Here is a 16,774-nt window from a genome sequence, read left to right as displayed (position 1 = left end):
GCTCCTCGTTGGGTTCGACAGTCCTACTTATCGAAAGAGGCTACAATTTATCCCCTATACTTGTGGGTTATCAGATCTCACCTCGACCGATGATGTCGAGGCCACAGGCTGCAATGAGGAAGAGTGGGCATGAGAGACGACGGTGACTCGTGTCCCATGTGGACCGTTCCGTGTCTCATGTTCTACTCTTTTTCGCCGGCGGCCGGTACATCACTTTGGGGGTCTCACGACCATGGGACATGGGTGTGGAAGGAAACCACAAGGATGGGCACCGACGAAGACTAGACTAAATTTTACATTGTATGTAACTGCATGGATTTGAAAATTTGCTCATAAGGTATCTGTTTGTGAAAGAGCACATTTAAGGATTGACTAGCACATATGCCCGTGCGTTGCAACGGGAGAGAAAATTATCATGTTCATCAGAACATTCACCAGCGCGACACACCAGCCTCTGGACGATGCCACCTATGGGGCAAATGAGGTGAGCTCCTCCCTGATGGCGCCCAAGATAGAAGCACATCGGTGCGGGAGTCGGCTAGTTGACGTGGTAGTTGATGAAGATGTGATGCTATGTCGTGTCCATGCACACACCTTGTACACGTCCACACCCGCCTATCTAATGCTACCGCCTTGGACACGACTCCTGGACGATTTCATATGTCTAGGTTATCAATGAGAACTTTCATCAAAAAATGAAAAGGATCGCGATAATTAGTGCATTTGTCTGTATTTCTACGAGGCAAGGACATATCGGAGATGGATGATGGGGGTCCGACATGTACTCCATGAACTCTTGGACATAGAGTTGGTTTTGTCCCTTGCCTGAATTACTTATCTTCTAAATTTTTTAATATATTTTTCTTTTGATTGTAGGCTTATTTTGTACGTGAGAGCAAGAACAGTTTGGATGTCGAACGCTTTCATCATCGAAAGCCAAAACGCATCCAGAATAGGGACGTGCGGCCTAATGAAGAAAAGGCAAGTAATGTATGACAGAATGGCAAAACAAACTCAGTGGGCTTGTAGAGCGAACAGTTTTTTGTTTTTTGAAAGAAAACTCTCTTCCAGAATAAGACCGCGATAGTTATTTCTCTCTCGTACTGATTCCTAAGGAATGGCTTACGCGTAGGAAATAGTGTGCTGGCCCAACGCTGTATATTTTTATTTTTTCGGTTTCTCCCATTGCCTGCAACCTGGTTTTTATTCAGTTTTTCGGCTTTCCTTTTTCGTATTTTATTCTTCCAATTTCAGTATTTTTTTCCTCTGTTTACTTATGATTACCTTCACTTTTTTCCTTTCAGGTTTTAATCATTTTTCTATTTTTATTTTTTCAACACTTGTCTACTTTTTTCATGCATAATGTACATTTTGATTATACATAAGGAACAATGTTATTGCATATGTTTAACATTTTTTAAATACATGGTTAACATTATTTTAATATAGGTTTTACTGTCTATGTTTTCTCTTACACATTTTGCATTTGTTTGTATATATCAGGAACTTTTCTTTATACATGTTAAACATTTTTCAAATGGATAATTACATTTTTAAATAAATGTTTGATGTCTACTTTTTTTTTCAACACATGTCTACATTTTGTAATACACATTCCACATAATTTCATACATGTTTAACATTTTTATAATATATGATTAACATCTTTTTAAGATATACGTTATGATGTCTAGTTTTTTCTACATATTGTATATCTTTTGTGTACATATGAAATATTTGATTATACGGGTTAATTTTTTTTAAAAAATACATGATTCAAATTTCATGAAATACATGTATTGATGTCCACATACACCGGAAACATTTTTATGTATGTTTAACATTATTTAAATACTTGATTAACATTTTCTTCAAATATATGTTTTGATCACTATTTTTTTAATACACACTGTAAGTTTTTCTTGTACATCGAGAACATTTTTTAGATTGCGATGAATACTATAAAAACCTAAATAGGAAAAAAGGAAAATGAAAAAAAACATAAGAGATAAATAGAAACAGAAATCTATAAACAAAATAATAAAATTAGGTGGGACGTCATCCTTTCAAATGGGCCGGCCCACGAAACTGCTGCCTGCAGCGAGGCGAGCTACCGTCGGTTCAATAATAAGGGAACTTCTGCTTCTCCACCAAAGACGTTGTGTTGGCTAGATGGTTATACATGCTTGATTCTCCACCAAAGACGTTGTGTCTTCGTCAATTTTTTCTTTTTTTTTAAACAGACGACGTACAAACTCCTGAGATGACAACGTACAAAACGCTTATGTGACCAAAAAAAGTGAAGAAACGTTCCTCCCTTTAATATTAGGTAAAGATAAAGATAAAGATTGGTCACTGTTTGCTGACAAGCTTGACAGACGTTTTTCCTACGTGGGACTGATCATCTACAGCCGAGTGCCTTAAACCCCTCTCAAATGTCCGCGTGGACGGTGGTGAGCCGGTGCGTGTCTCATGCCCTACTGTATTTTGCCGGCGATCGAAGCAACATTTCGAGGGGCGCACCGGCTGCCGAACATGAGCATGACAGAGATGGACGAGCTCCGTTTAGATTAGGTTTGACGCTGTATGTAATAGTATGGATTTAAGGTTCCGTAATATATTTAATTTAATTATTGAAGATGTTTTCTGAAACGTGATAGGTCACTATGCACGCACGGACGCGTCCGCTTTCCTAGTCGGACTCTAACGATTCCCCTCTCGCTCCGTCTCGTCAGTCCGGCCGTCTTCCTCCCACACCCCTCCCTCCGTCTCTCCGCATTCCGCATCTCTCTCTGGGTGTTTACGGAATGGCTGCGGCTTCGACGGAGCCCGCGCTCCCCGGCGGCTCCCCGGCGGACGAGGACGCGGAGGCGGTGGTCGCCAGCGACGAGCTGCGCCATCTCCCGGACCAGGCGCTGCAGGCGAGGCTGCAGCGCATGCAGGCCAGCATCCACGGAGGCATCGCCGCCCGCCTCCCCGACGGCGGCAGGACGTATCGCCGCAAGCTCCTCGCCGTACGCCGCGAGCTCGAGCGCCGCAAGGGCCAGGCTCCTGCGCTCCCCGCCACGGCCCCGCACTCACCGTCGCCATTGCCCTCTTCCCAGCACCCGCCGCCGTGCCAAGGCGGGCCGCCGGTGAGACATTCCCCATCCCTTGTACGCGCGCCGCTCCGATTTGGGATTCTCTTGTGTGGCCGCCTGTCAAGCTTCTGTTCGACAGAATGCCTGCTAATCACTTGCACTCACTGGCTGCTGCTAGTGGTCTCACCTGTCTGAACTGAAAACGAGCAAGATTGGTCTTACTGAAAACCAACAATCTCAAGTCCAAATTTGGTTAGATGCCCTACCACTACCAGCCATTGTTCCTCTTTCTGCTCTAGTACATACTACAGACACTGCAAACCTGCTATTTCTTCAGTACTACTGTTCACAACAGAAGCATTCCTGGAGCGAACTCTTGAATAGCTTGTTGTGTCTGGATCAGTAAGCCTAATCATGGAGTTATATTCCTGTGTAGCTTGATTGGTCACTTTCATGCTTCAATCTTCTGTTTGGCGGAACGCTTGCAAGCCCTGTTAATTCAGTAGTTAGAGAAGAGTTTCCAAGCTTTCATCTTTGAGTGTTACTGAAGTAATGGTGTGGAAACTCGATGGTTACTATACAAAGTAATAACCCCAATTTCTAATTACAAAATGATAATCAGCAATTTTCCTCTAGTGCACTGTAAACCCTCTATTTCGCTGGTGATACAATTATTTAGAAAGCATTCCTAGAGTGAACTCTTCAACAGCTCGTTGTCTCTAGTATAACAGCAAGCGGTATGGGTTGAGGGGAACTTAGTAAGCCTTAATCACTGAATGCTCTCTTGCAGGACGACGTAGGATGCAAACATATTGTGGAATCGTCTGGTACGTGCTTTTCATACTTGAGAGTATCCTCATACCATCTTATCGAAACACATGGCTCTATTTATGTCACAATGATTTAATTACATCGATTGTACTTGTCAGCTACTTGGTTAACAATTCTGGAGATCCAAATATTTATTGCATGAATTGCCTGCTTGCTAATCTATCTTGAATGTGTGTCAATAAAATGCTTTTGCTTGCTGCTGTTTCAGTTTTGACTGGTTATACTCTCTCTTTGTTTTTGAATTCATATTCCTTTTTGTGAATTCTTCCTTACTTAAACGTTAATTATCCATGTTTATTTTTCAGATGCATCATTCATGTTGAATTACACCCTCTCTTAAGAAATGTTCGACCTCCCTGCCTATCCTCTAACATTCAATTACAGATTGAACCCTGTGACATATGCTGTGCAAGTTTGTCTAGTTCAAATGGAATAAGTTCAAAATGATGTGGAAGAGTAGTCACACATTGTATACAGTTAATCCTGAAATGAGGATTCTTAGCTTTTGTTGCTACGTTCTTCAATATTTGATCTAACTGAGTCAGTCCGGTGCCATGTGATTTTCCATGTTGCTGATTAAACTGTTTGTGAAATCCAGAAATAATTAAAATGGATTTGTCCAAGAAAACGCGCCGCTGCTCTAGGATGCCATTGCCAAGGAACTACAATGGTTTTTAAACGTAACTACAGATCAACAGAAATTAATGTTCCAAAATTTAGTCCCAGGCTTTGTGACAACAGTATTACAGATAATGTGGGAAAACCACTGCAACTATTTAAAAAAACCAGTCAGACAGCCTGATGTGCACTTTCAGATCTTATTCTGCGTTCTCATAGTACTTTCACCATTTCTCCAGTATGGAATTCTACTATAATGTTCTTCATTACTAATTAGATTGATAGTTACATCAGGAGAGATTGATTTGTTGCTAATTTGCCCTTGGCAGATGTACAAGGGACCTCTTCCTTGCCTGATCAGGTGAAAGATGAGCAAGTACTCCTCCTCCCTGTTTCACTGTCATGTTCACTGTCAAGATCAAAGCTTTTTCTCTAGTACAGATTCATAGGAAGTTTTTCCTCTATGACATATGAAAAGAAAGAACTGGGTCACAAAATCTGCATGGAGTTGACATTAACAGTGGGTAGTTGATCGCTTTGATTTTTTCAGATGGAGACCCCTGTATGTCCATCAAAGCAGCTGCCGGATGCACACATCATCAAACCAAAAGTAGAGCCTTGCGACGACACACTGTCGCCAGCTCCAGATGCGAGCGAGGATTGTGAGACCACCCCACTCTCCTGCAGCCACCCCTTCTTCACCATCATCCTGTCGAGATCTCATGTTCAGAAGCCGTTTCAGCTGGTATGAGACAGCAACAAATTCTTCAAATACTCAGTAGTTGCAGAAATGACCCGTTTACTACTATTATGATGTTGCTTTGTGTCCAGTACATTCCAGGCCGCTTCCACAAGCACCTCCCGGAGGAGCGCACTTCCGCCACCCTCATCTGCCGTGGGAGGTCATGGGCCATGCGCTACTGTGGTGACTTGAAGACGAAAAGGCTGGATGCAGATTGGATGGACTTCGCTGTCGACAACCGGCTGCAGGTCAACGATGCCTGTGTCTTCGAGCTTGTGACTGGCACCAGAGAGGAGGTGGTGTTCCAGGTCCAGATACTACGTGGCGGCCTGCCGAAGGATATCACCTCTAAAGGGTACACCGCCGACGAGCCTCTGGTCATTGTGGGTTAGAGGTCAGGTCAAGAGATGCTTCTTGTTGCATGTAGCACAGGAAAGTAGGAGCTTTTGCGCGCTCTTAGAATCTGGATTCCTCACATGGTCTGCGTATTTTGGGTCAGTTTACTGACGGAATGGTTTTGGAAGGTGATGCATGTTGGGTTCTGACCTTGTAATTCCCCAAAACAATTTGGTAATGAGAAAAAAATCCATATTATCTGGACAATTGCTCATCTATATTTTGTTGAACTGTTGGGTTTTGTATATAATTTAAAATATGGTGTTGAACATTATGGTTCTCTAGCGCAACACCATGCCACATCTGAGTAGTGCAAACATATGCTTGAGTTTATAGTAATTTGCTCAGCATGTCGACCTTTGAGCTAGTGGCTGGCACTGGAGAGGAGGTGGTGTTCCAGGTCTAGATACCGCCTCATAGCCTGCCAGAGGAGGTCACCTCCGATGGTGCCAACATCATTAAGACCATGTTTGTCGTGGAATATACTTCATGAGAGGTTTACTGTTCCGTAGATCGAGGGCATTTGCGCATTGTTAAAATGTAAATTACCCATGATCAACTTAATTTTGTATTTGTTAACTCCTTGAATGGTTTCGGGAGAAGTTGTGATCTGAGCTTCAGGCGTGGGGTGTTGAAAGGTGATGTCTGGCTCAAACATGTTGGATCCTGACCTTGTGAGCAATTTTACTAGTGAAACCGGGAACATGTCTCTTCCTAGTAAAAGGGAGACAAATCCATATATGTAGACACTATTTAAGTTCTAAAATGTTTATCGGTTTTCACTGCATCACACTTTTCGATTGGAACATCGATTTATCAGATTGAAAACACAGTGCACACCTCTTACAAAAAAAATGCAGTATATGCATTCCATGTCGTTGGTTATATAAGTCCACCACCCATTTGAAATATATTGAAACACATGTACATGAAACATGTCTATATTGTACACAGAAATGCAATGATTTATACTGAAAGAAATAAATGCAACCCAGAAATAGGTCCTGGAATTGTTTGGAAATAACTCATAAGTGTTCTCAAACAACCACGTACAACATAGCTTAAATACCTGTGAATTTTATAAATATATATGGTCGAGACGAGTGGGCTTTATGTGGCTTCATGGGTCTCACCACTTTTCTCTCCTATTCCAAGTTACCCACTAGCTTGCTCAAACAAGGCAACAGAAGGGCAGCGGGCTAACTAGCAAGTAGCAATGCACGGGCATATGCACCATCCACATAAAGATACATATGGATAACTGAGAATAGGAGACATCAGCAACGAGAGATGTGGGATGATGGAAACACATGTAGTTCTCTACATTTCATCGCTTGGATGCAAAAGCTCATACTTGTCCAGATGAGATATATGTCCTCTGTAGTCTAAAGGACAACATTGGTTCGTCCCATCTTGCGACCCCTTCTTGGCAAAGCTCTCTAGGAGTACTGTATGCGTCCGTTAGGACTTGATACACATTTTGTGGTAGCTGGCGTGTGGAAACCTATGGGGAAAACGGTTTAAACTAAGCCATTTAGCTATTTCTATTGCTTCTCTTCTGTGGTTTTTCTTTGTTTATGCTTTAGAAATTACATTTTCAAATGATTTTTGAGACGTCATTTTTTTATTGTACTGCTAGGATGAGTGCTTATTTACTAATTGTACTTATTGATTTCCCGCAAATGAACTCACTTATTAATTAATGGTACTAACTGAACTTTGTTATGATTACTTTTAATTGAAATACGAAGATGCATGCTACTTTTTTCTCAAAAAGAAAAAATAAAAACTGTGCTACTTTTTTCTAAGCATGTGGACATGTTTTTCGATTTTGGTTTTCGCTTGAGGACAAGCGAGGTCTAAGCTTGGGGGAGTTGATACGTCCATTTTGCATTATGTTTTCCTACTGTTATTTATGATGTTTTTATGCATAATAATGCCTTTTGGAGTAATTCTAATGCCTTTCTCTTATAATTTGCAAGGTACACACAAAGAGGGAGAATTCCGGCAGCCGGAAAACTGGACCTGAAAAAGATACGTCAGGCTACCTATTCTGCACAACTCCAAACAAGCTGAAACTTCACGGAGAATTTTTATGGATTATTTGATGAATATTGGAGCAAATAAGTACCAGAGGAGGCCCACCAGGTGGGCATGACCCACCTGGGCGCGCTAGGGAGCCCATGCGCGCCCTGGTGGGTTGTGCTCACCCAGGCCCATCTCCGGTGCCCATCTTCTGGTATATAAGTCATTTTTACCTAGAAAAAATAAGGAGAGGACTTTCGGGATGGAGCGCCGCCGTCTCGAGGCGGAACTTGGGCAGTAGCACTTTTTCCCTCTGGCGGAGCGATTCCGCAGGAGGAACTTCCCTCCCGAAGGGGGAAATCATCGTCATCATCATCACCAACAACTCTCCCATCTTGGGGAGGGCTATCTCCATCCACATCTTCAACAACACCATCTCATCTCAAACCCTAGTTCATCTCCCGTGTTCAATCTTGTTACCGGAACTATAGATTGGTGCTTGTGTGTGATTAGTAGTGTTGATTACATCTTGTAGTTGATTACTATATGGTTTATTTCGTGGAAGATTATATGTTCAGATCCATTATGCTATTTAATACCCCTCTGATCTTGAGCATGATTATCATTTGTGAGTTGTTACTTTTGTTCTTGAGGTCACGGGAGAAATCACGTTGCAAGTAATCATGTGAACTTGATATGTTGTTCGATATTTTGATAGTATGTATGTTGTAATTCCCTTAGTGGTGTCATGTGAACGTCGACTACCTGACACTTCACCATATTTGGGCCTAAGGGAATGCATTGTGGAGTAGTAATTAGATGATGGGTTGCGAGAGTGACAGAAGCTTAAACCCCAGTTTATGCGCTATTCCGTAAGGGACCGATTGGATCCAATAGTTTAATGCTATGGTTAGAATTTATTCTTAATACTTTTCCCGTAGTTGTGGAGGCTTGCGGGAGGGTTAATCATAAGTAGGAGGTTTGTTCATGTAAGAACAGCACCTAAGCACCGGTCCACCCACATATCAAATTATCAAAGTAGCGAACACAAACCGAATCAACATGATGAAAGTGACTAGATGAAATTCCTGTGTACCCTCAAGAACGCTTTCCTCACTATAAGAGACCGTTTTGGCCTGTCATTTGCCTCAGAAGGATTGGGCTACCTTGTTGCACTTTTGTTACTACTATCTGTTGGAAATATGCCCTAGAGGCAATAATAAATGGTTATTATTATATTTCTTTGTTCATGGTAATTGTCTATTGTTCATGCTATAATTGTATTGTCCGGAAATCGTAATACATGTGTGAATACATAGACCACAACGTGTCCCTAGTAAGCCTCTAGTTGACTAGCTCGTTGATCAACAGATAGTCATGGTTTCCTGACTATGGACATTGGATGTCATTGATAACGGGATCACATCATTAGGAGAATGATGTGATGGACAAGACCCAATCCTAAGCATAGCATAAAAGATCGTGTAGTTTCGTTTGCTAGAGCTTTTCCAATGTCAAGTATCTTTTCCTTAGACCATGAGATCGTGCAACTCTCGGATACCGTAGGAGTGCTTTGGGTGTGCCAAACGTCACAACGTAACTGGGTGACTATAAAGGTGCACTACGGGTATCTCCGAAAGTGTCTGTTGGGTTGGCACGGATCGAGACTGGGATTTGTCACTCCGTGTGACGGAGAGGTATCTCTGGGCCCACTCGGTAATGCATCATCATAATGAGCTCAATGTGACTAAGGCGTTAGTCACGGGATCATGCATTGCGGTACGAGTAAAGAGACTTGCCGGTAACGAGATTGAACAAGGTATTGGGATACCGACGATCGAATCTCGGGCAAGTAACATACCGATTGACAAAGGGAATTGCATACGGGATTGATTGAATCCTCGACACCGTGGTTCATCCGATGAGATCATCGTGGAACATGTGGGAGCCAAAATGGGTATCCAGATCCCGCTGTTGGTTATTGACCGGAGAGGCGTCTCGGTCATGTCTGCATGTCTCCCGAACCCGTAGGTTCTACACACTTAAGGTACGGTGACGCTAGGGTTGTAGAGATATGTGTATGCGGAAACCCAAAAGTTGTTCGGAGTCCCGGATGAGATCCCGGACGTCACGAGAGGTTCCGGAATGGTCCGGAGGTGAAGAATTATATATAGGAAGTCAAGTTTCGGCCACCGGGAAAGTTTCGGGGGTTACCGGTATTGTACCGGGACCACCGGAAGGGTCCCGGGGGTCCACCGGGTGGGGCCACCTGTCCCGGAGGGCCCCATGGGCTGAAGTGGGAAGGGAACCAGCCCCTAGTGGGCTGGGCGCCTCCCCATGGGCCTCCCCCCATGCGCCTAGGGTTGGGAACCCTAGGGTGGGGGGCTTCCCACTTGCCTTGGGGGGCAAGGCAACCCCTTCCCCCCTTTGGCCGCCCCCCCCCCCCCCTTGAGATCCCATCTCCAGGGACGGCGCCCCCCAGGGGGCCTATATAAAGGGGGGGAGGGAGGGCAGCAACCTACAGCCTTGGGCGCCTCCCTCTCCCCCTGCAACACCTCTCTCTCTCACAGAAGCTCGGCGAAGCCCTGCCAGAGACCCGCTACATCCACCATCACGCCGTCGTGCTGCTGGATCTCCATCAACCTCTCCTTCCCCCTTGCTGGATCAAGAAGGAGGAGACGTCGCTGCACCGTACGTGTGTTGAACGCGGAGGTGCCGTCCGTTCGGCACTCGGTCATCGGTGATTTGGATCACGGCGAGTACGACTCCGTCATCCACGTTCATTGGAACGCTTCCGCTCGCTATCTACAAGGGTATGTAGATGCACTCCTTTCCCCTCGTTGCTAGTATACTCCATAGATGCATCTTGGTGAGCGTAGGAAATTTTTTAAAATTATGCTACGATTCCCAACACTATCATTACTTGCTCGTTACAAAATATCTTGCTATCAAACTACTCTGTTACTTACAATTTCAGCACTTGCAGACATTACCTTGCTGAAAACCACTTGTCATTTCCTTCTGTTCCTCGTTGGGTTCGACACTCTTACTTATCGAAAAGAGCTACAATTGATCCCCTATACTTGTGGGTCATCAAGGCTATTTTCTGGCGCCGTTGCCGGGGAGTGAAGCGCCTTTGGTAAGTGGAAATTTGGTAAGGAAACATTTATATAGTGTGCTGAAATTTATGGTTACTTGTTACTATGGAGAACAATCCTTTGAGGGGTTTGTTCGGGGTATCTTCACCTCGACCTTAATCACAATTCGCTACCCCTCAACCTACTGCACCTACTGAAAATATTGAACATGAAATTCCTTCGGGTATGATAGAACAACTGCTAGCTAATCCTTATGCAGGAGACGGAACCGAACATCCTGATATGCACTTGATATATGTGGAACAAATTTTTGGATTGTCTAAGCTTGCAGGTTTACCCGGAGATGAAGTTATGAAGAAGGTTTTCCCTTTATCTTTGAAGGGAAAAGCATTGGCATGGTAAAGGCTATGCGATGATATTGGAGCTTGGAACTGGAATCGATTGAAATTGGAGTTTCACCAAAAAAATATCCTATGCATCTAGTTCATCGTGATCGGAATTACATATATATTTTTTGGCCTCGTGAAGGAGAAAGTATCGCTCTAGCTTGGGGGAGACTTAAGTCTGTGTTATATTCATGCCCCAATCATGAGCTCTCGAGCGAAATTATTATTCAGAATTTTTATGCTCGGCTTTCTCGTGATGATCAATCCATGCTCGATACTTCTTGTACTGGTTCCTTCATGAAGAAGACTATTGAATTCCGGTGGGATCTTTTGAAAGAATTAAACGCAACTTTGATTGGGAACTCGACGAAGGTAAAGAGTCAGGTATTAAGCTGAAGTATGATTGTGTTAAATCTTTTATGAATACCGATGCTTTTCAAAAGTTTAGCACTAAATATGGACTTGACTCTGAGATAGTAGCCTCCTTTTGTGAATCGTTTGCTACTCATGTTGATCTCCCTAAAGAGAAGTGGTTTAAATATCACCCACCTATTAAAGAAGAAATTAAAGAACCGGTACTAGCTAAAGAAGAAACTATACTTTATAATGTTGATCCAGTTGTTCCTACTGCTTATATTGAGAAACCACCTTTCCCTGTTAGGATAAAGGAACATGCTAGAGTTTCAACTGTGGTCAACAAAAGTTATATTAGAACACCTAAACCAGATGAACAAATTAAAGTAGAACCTAGTATTGCTATGGTTAAGGATCTCTTGGAAGAAAATGTAGATGGGCATGTTATTTACTTCTGTGAAGAAGCTGCTAGAATTGCCAAACCTGGTAGAAAGGATAAACACAGACCTGTTGTTGGCATGCCCATTGTCTCAGTTAAAATAGGGGATCACTATTATCATGGTTTATGTGACATAGGTGCTAGCGTGAGTGCTATTCCTTACACTTTATATCAAGAAATTACGAATGACATAGCACCCGCAGAGCTAGAAGACATAGATGTTATTATTAAGCTTGCTAATAGAGATATTATATCATCAATTGGAATTGTTAGAGATGTTGAAGTCTTGTGTGGGAAAATCAAATACCCTACTGATTTTCTTGTTCTTGGTTCCCTACAACATGACTTTTGTCCAATTATCTTTGGTAGACCTTTCTTGAACACCGTTAATGCTAGAATAGATTGTGAGAAACAAACTGTCGGTGTTAGTTTTGGTGATGAATCTCATGAGTTTAATTTTTCCAAGTTTAGTAGAAAGCTTCATGAAAAAGAATTGCCTAGTAAGGATGAACTAATTGGTCTTGCTTCTATTGCTATGCCTCCCACTGATCCACTAGAACAATATTTGCTAGACCATGAAAATGATTTACATATGCATGAAAGAAATGAAATAGATGATATTTTGTTTGAACAACGTCCTCTCCTTAAGCACAATTTGCCTATTGAAACTCTAGGAGGTCCTCCTCCACCTAAAGGTGATCCTGTGTTTTAATTAAAACAATTGCCAGACACTTTGAAATATGCTTATCTTGATGAAAAGAAGATATATCCTATTATTATTAGTGCTAACCTTTCAGAACATGAAAAAGAAAGATTTTTGAAAGTTCTAAGGAAGCACCGAGCTGCTATTGGATATACTCTTGATGATTTAAAGGGAATTAGTCCCACTCTATGTCAGCACAAGATTAATATGGAACCTGATGCTAAACCCGTTGTTGATCACCAACGTCGGTTAAATCCTAAGATGAAAGAAGTGGTAAGAACAGAAATACACTAAAACTTCTGGAAGCATGTATAATCTATCCTATAGCTGATAGTAGATGGTAAGCCCTGTTCATTGTGTTCCTAAGAAAGGCGGTATTACTATTGTTCCTAATGATAAGAATGAACTTATTCCACAAAGTATTGCTACTGGCTATAGAATGGTAATTGATTTTAGAAAATTAAATAAAGAAACTAGAAAAGATCATTACCCTCTGCCTTTTGTTGATCAAATGCTATAAAGATTATATAAGCACACACACTTTTGCTTGCTTGATGGATACTCTGGTTTTTCGCAAATACCTGTTTCTCAACCTGATCAAGAAAAGACCACTTTTACTTGTCCCTTTGGAACTTATGCTTATAGACGTATGCCTTTTGGTTTGTGCAATGCACCTGCTACCTTTCAAAGATGTATGACTGCTATATTCTCTGACTTTTGTGAAAAGATTGTTGAGGTTTTCACGGATGACTTCTCTGTCTATGGGAAGTCTTTTGATGATTGTTTAAGCAATCTTGATCGAGTTTTGCAGAGATGTGAACACACAAATCTTGTCTTGAATTGGGAGAAGTGCAACTTTATGGTTAATGAAGGTATTGTCTTGGGTCATAAGATTTCTGAAAAGGGTATTGAAGTGGACAAAGCTAAGGTTGATGCAATTGAGAAAATGCCATGTCCTAAAGATATCAAAGGTATTCGTAGTTTCCTAGGTCATGCTGGTTTCTATAGTAGATTTATCAAAGACTTTTCTAAAATTTCTAGGCCTCTTACAAACCTTTTGCAGAAGGATGCCCCTTTTGTTTTTGATGATGATTGTTTTGAAGCCTTTGAAACACCCAAGAAAGCCTTAATTTCTGCACCTATTGTTCAACCACCTGATTGGAACTTGCCTTTTGAAATTATGTGTGATGCTAGTGATTATGTTGCTGGTGCTGTTCTAGGGCAAAGAGTTGATAAGAAACTGAATGTTATGCATTATGCTAGTAAAACTCTAGATAGTGCTCAAAAGAATTATGCTACTACTGAGAAAGAATTCCTAGCAGTGGTGTTTTCTTGTGATAAATTTAGATCTTACATTGTCGATTCAAAAGTAATTGTTCACACTGACCATGCTGCTATAAAATATCTTATGGAAAAGAAAGAAGCTAAACCAAGACTTATTCAATGGGTTCTCTTGCTACAAGAATTTGATTTGCATATCACTGATAGAAAAGGAGCTGAGAACCCCGTAGCTGATAACTTGTCTAGGCTTCAAAATGTGCTTGATGGCCCACTACCTATTGATGATAGTTTTCCTGATGAGCAGTTAGCTGCAATAAATGTTGCTCATAATACTCCTTGGTATGCTGACTATGCTAATTATATTGTTGCTAAATATTAACCAACTAGCTTTACATACCAACAAAAGGAAAAATTCTTCTATGATTTAAGACACTACTTTTGGGATGACCCACATCTTTATAAAGAAGGAGTAGATGGTATTATTAGACGTTGTGTACCTGAGCATGAACAGGGACAAATCCTTCGGAAATGTCACTCCGAAGCATATGGAGGGCATCATGCTAGAGATAGAACTGCTAACAAGGTATTGAAATCTGGATTTTATTGGCCTACTCTCTTCAAGGATGCCCGTAAGTTCGTCTTATCTTGTGATGAATGTCAAAGAATAGGTAATATCGGTGAGCATCAAGAAATGCCTATGAATTATTCACTTGTTGTTGGACCATTTGATGTTTGGGGATTTGATTACATGGGACCTTTTTCTTCCTCTAATGTGTATACACATATTTTGTTTGCTGTTGATTATGTTACTAAATGGGTAGAAGCTATTCCAACCAGTAGTGCTGATCACAACACCTCTATTAAAATGCTTAAGGAAGTTTCTTTCCATGGTTTGGAGTGCCTAGATATTTAACGACTGATGGTGGTTCACACTTTATTCATGGTGCTTTTCGTAAAATGCTTCCCAAGTATGAAGTTAACCATAGAATTGCATCACCTTATCATCCTCAGTCTAGTGGTCAAGTTGAGCTTAGCAATAGAGAAATAAAATTAATTTTGCAAAAGACTATCAGTAGGTCCAGGAAGAATTGGTCTAAGAAATTAGATGATGCACTTTGGGCTTATAGAACAGCATATAAAAATCATATGGGTATGTCTCTTTATAAAATGGTTTATGGAAAAGCTTGTCATTTGCCTCTTGAGTTAGAACATAAAGCATATTGGGCAAACAAAGAACTCAACTATGATTTCAAACTTGCCGGTGAAAAGAGGTTATTTGATATTAGCTCATTAGATGAATGGAGAATCCAAGCTTATGAAAATGCCAAGTTGTTTAAAGAAAAAGTTAAAAGATGGCATGATAAAATAATCCAAAGCTTGAGTTTAAAGTTGGAGAGTATGTTCTTTTGTACAAATCTCGTTTCAGGTTCTTTGCAGGAAAACTCCTCTCAAAATGGGAAGGACCTTATGTTAACGGGGAGGTTTATCGGTCTGGAGCTATCAAAATAAATAATGCCAAAGGTACTAACCCTAATGTTGTTAATGGGCAACGAACAAAACATTATATCTCAGGTACGCCCATTAATGTTGAAAGCAATATTATCCAAACCTTGACACCGGAAGAACACATAATTGAGTCCTTCCGGAACACTCGAGAATTGTGAAAATAAGGAGGTACGTGATACGGTAAGTAAACGGACTCCGCAAAATCCGCAAAAATATTTTTTGTCAGTTTTGGAATATTTAGAAATTTAGGAAAATAAGAAACTTCCAGGAAGCGTACTCTGGTGGGCACAAGACACCAGGGCGCGCCTGGCTTGCCAGGCGCACCCAGGTGGGTTGTGCCCACCTGGGGCACCTTCCGGACTCCGTTTTTCTTCCGTTTGCTTGTTTCCCAAGATAAAAAAATCTTTATATACCCCCCGAACCTATTGACCACCGTATCGCGGAGAAATCCTCTGTTTTCTCTTCTTGCTATTTGTCAGATCTGAAAATATGTCATCCCAAGACTTTGAGGGTGAGAGCTATGTTGCTGATTTCATCTCAAACCCCAAGTCCTATGTGGATGTGGAGCACTATGGCTGGACTACGGAGGAAGAGAAAGACTATTATCCTAGGGAAAAGGAGGAGACAAGATCAGATGAAGACGAAACCCCGCTGCCTCAACCTGGGGACATGCATGTGGAATTCAAGAAGTCAAGCCTCGTGAACAAACCAAAGAGGCCTAAGATTCAGTTTATACCCTTCCGCCTTTTGCAAGATAGTAAGCAAGATTTATGCAAGAAGGTACTGGAGCTTGAACAGGAGATTGGAGAATTGAAGGAGGAAAATTCTAACCTCAAGCGTAAGCTGAGGAAGAAGGGCAAACCCTCTACTTCTTCATCACCACCACCAACTTCTTCATCACCAAAAGAAAATTGAGTTTCGGGTATGCGCACTCCCCTTGGCTTCCGCCAAGCTTGGGGGAGGTGCCTCGGTATCGTATCATCCCCACTATCTTTTGCCTTTACTTATTTTAGTTCAATCTTTTGCTTTAGATGAATAAAAGTTTAGTTCGATCCTTTCTTTCCGAGAGTTTGCTTAGTGATCTATCCTTGTAATCGTGTGCGAGATATATAATAAAGTTAGTTTGAGTTTTTGCTTTCTTTACTTTCATGTATAAATAAAAAGAAAGGAAATAAATTAAAAAGTCATATGCTAATCCTATGGTAGGTGATGACACCACATATGGAAAAGTATAAGTAGAAAATTTTATTAGAGATTGACAAACATAGCATTGGCCAGTGATGCAACTCATGAAAGAATTAATAAGGGAAGAGAA

General features: G+C 41.5%; 1 protein-coding gene across 2 annotated transcripts; it reads left to right on the top strand.

The window, feature by feature from the left end:
* The first annotated feature begins 2,712 nt into the window (after positions 1-2,712).
* LOC109761006 (B3 domain-containing protein Os06g0112300-like) lies at positions 2,713-5,885 on the top strand. 2 transcript variants are annotated; one of them, XM_040394744.3, is made up of 5 exons: positions 2,713-3,134; positions 3,871-3,907; positions 4,859-4,890; positions 5,080-5,274; positions 5,361-5,885. In XM_040394744.3, the coding sequence occupies exons 1-5, from the start codon at positions 2,808-2,810 to the stop codon at positions 5,661-5,663; spliced, it is 894 nt and encodes a 297-aa protein (XP_040250678.1). In that variant the 5' UTR covers positions 2,713-2,807; the 3' UTR covers positions 5,664-5,885. The 2 variants fall into 2 exon arrangements, with proteins under 2 accessions (XP_040250678.1, XP_020175391.1); XM_020319802.4 differs by having other exon boundaries at positions 4,859-4,905.
* The last annotated feature ends 10,889 nt before the right edge of the window (positions 5,886-16,774 follow it).

This window comes from Aegilops tauschii, chromosome 7 (assembly GCF_002575655.3).
Source record: "Aegilops tauschii subsp. strangulata cultivar AL8/78 chromosome 7, Aet v6.0, whole genome shotgun sequence".
Classification (NCBI taxonomy): domain Eukaryota; kingdom Viridiplantae; phylum Streptophyta; class Magnoliopsida; order Poales; family Poaceae; genus Aegilops; species Aegilops tauschii.
Note: the sequence above shows the minus strand (reverse complement) of the source record. Positions and strands in the feature narration are given on the sequence as shown.

What these genes read in the sequence shown, in the direction of transcription:
- LOC109761006 (XM_020319802.4), top strand. Translation starts at nt 2,808, where the DNA reads ATGGCTGCGGCTTCGACGGAGCCCGCGCTCCCCGGCGGCTCCCCGGCG. An exon ending in ATCAGGTGAAAGATGAGCAA is followed by an intron (nt 4,906 to 5,079) that starts GTACTCCTCCTC and finishes TGATTTTTTCAG; the next exon opens with ATGGAGACCCCTGTATGTCC. An exon ending in TTCAGAAGCCGTTTCAGCTG is followed by an intron (nt 5,275 to 5,360) that starts GTATGAGACAGC and finishes CTTTGTGTCCAG; the next exon opens with TACATTCCAGGCCGCTTCCA.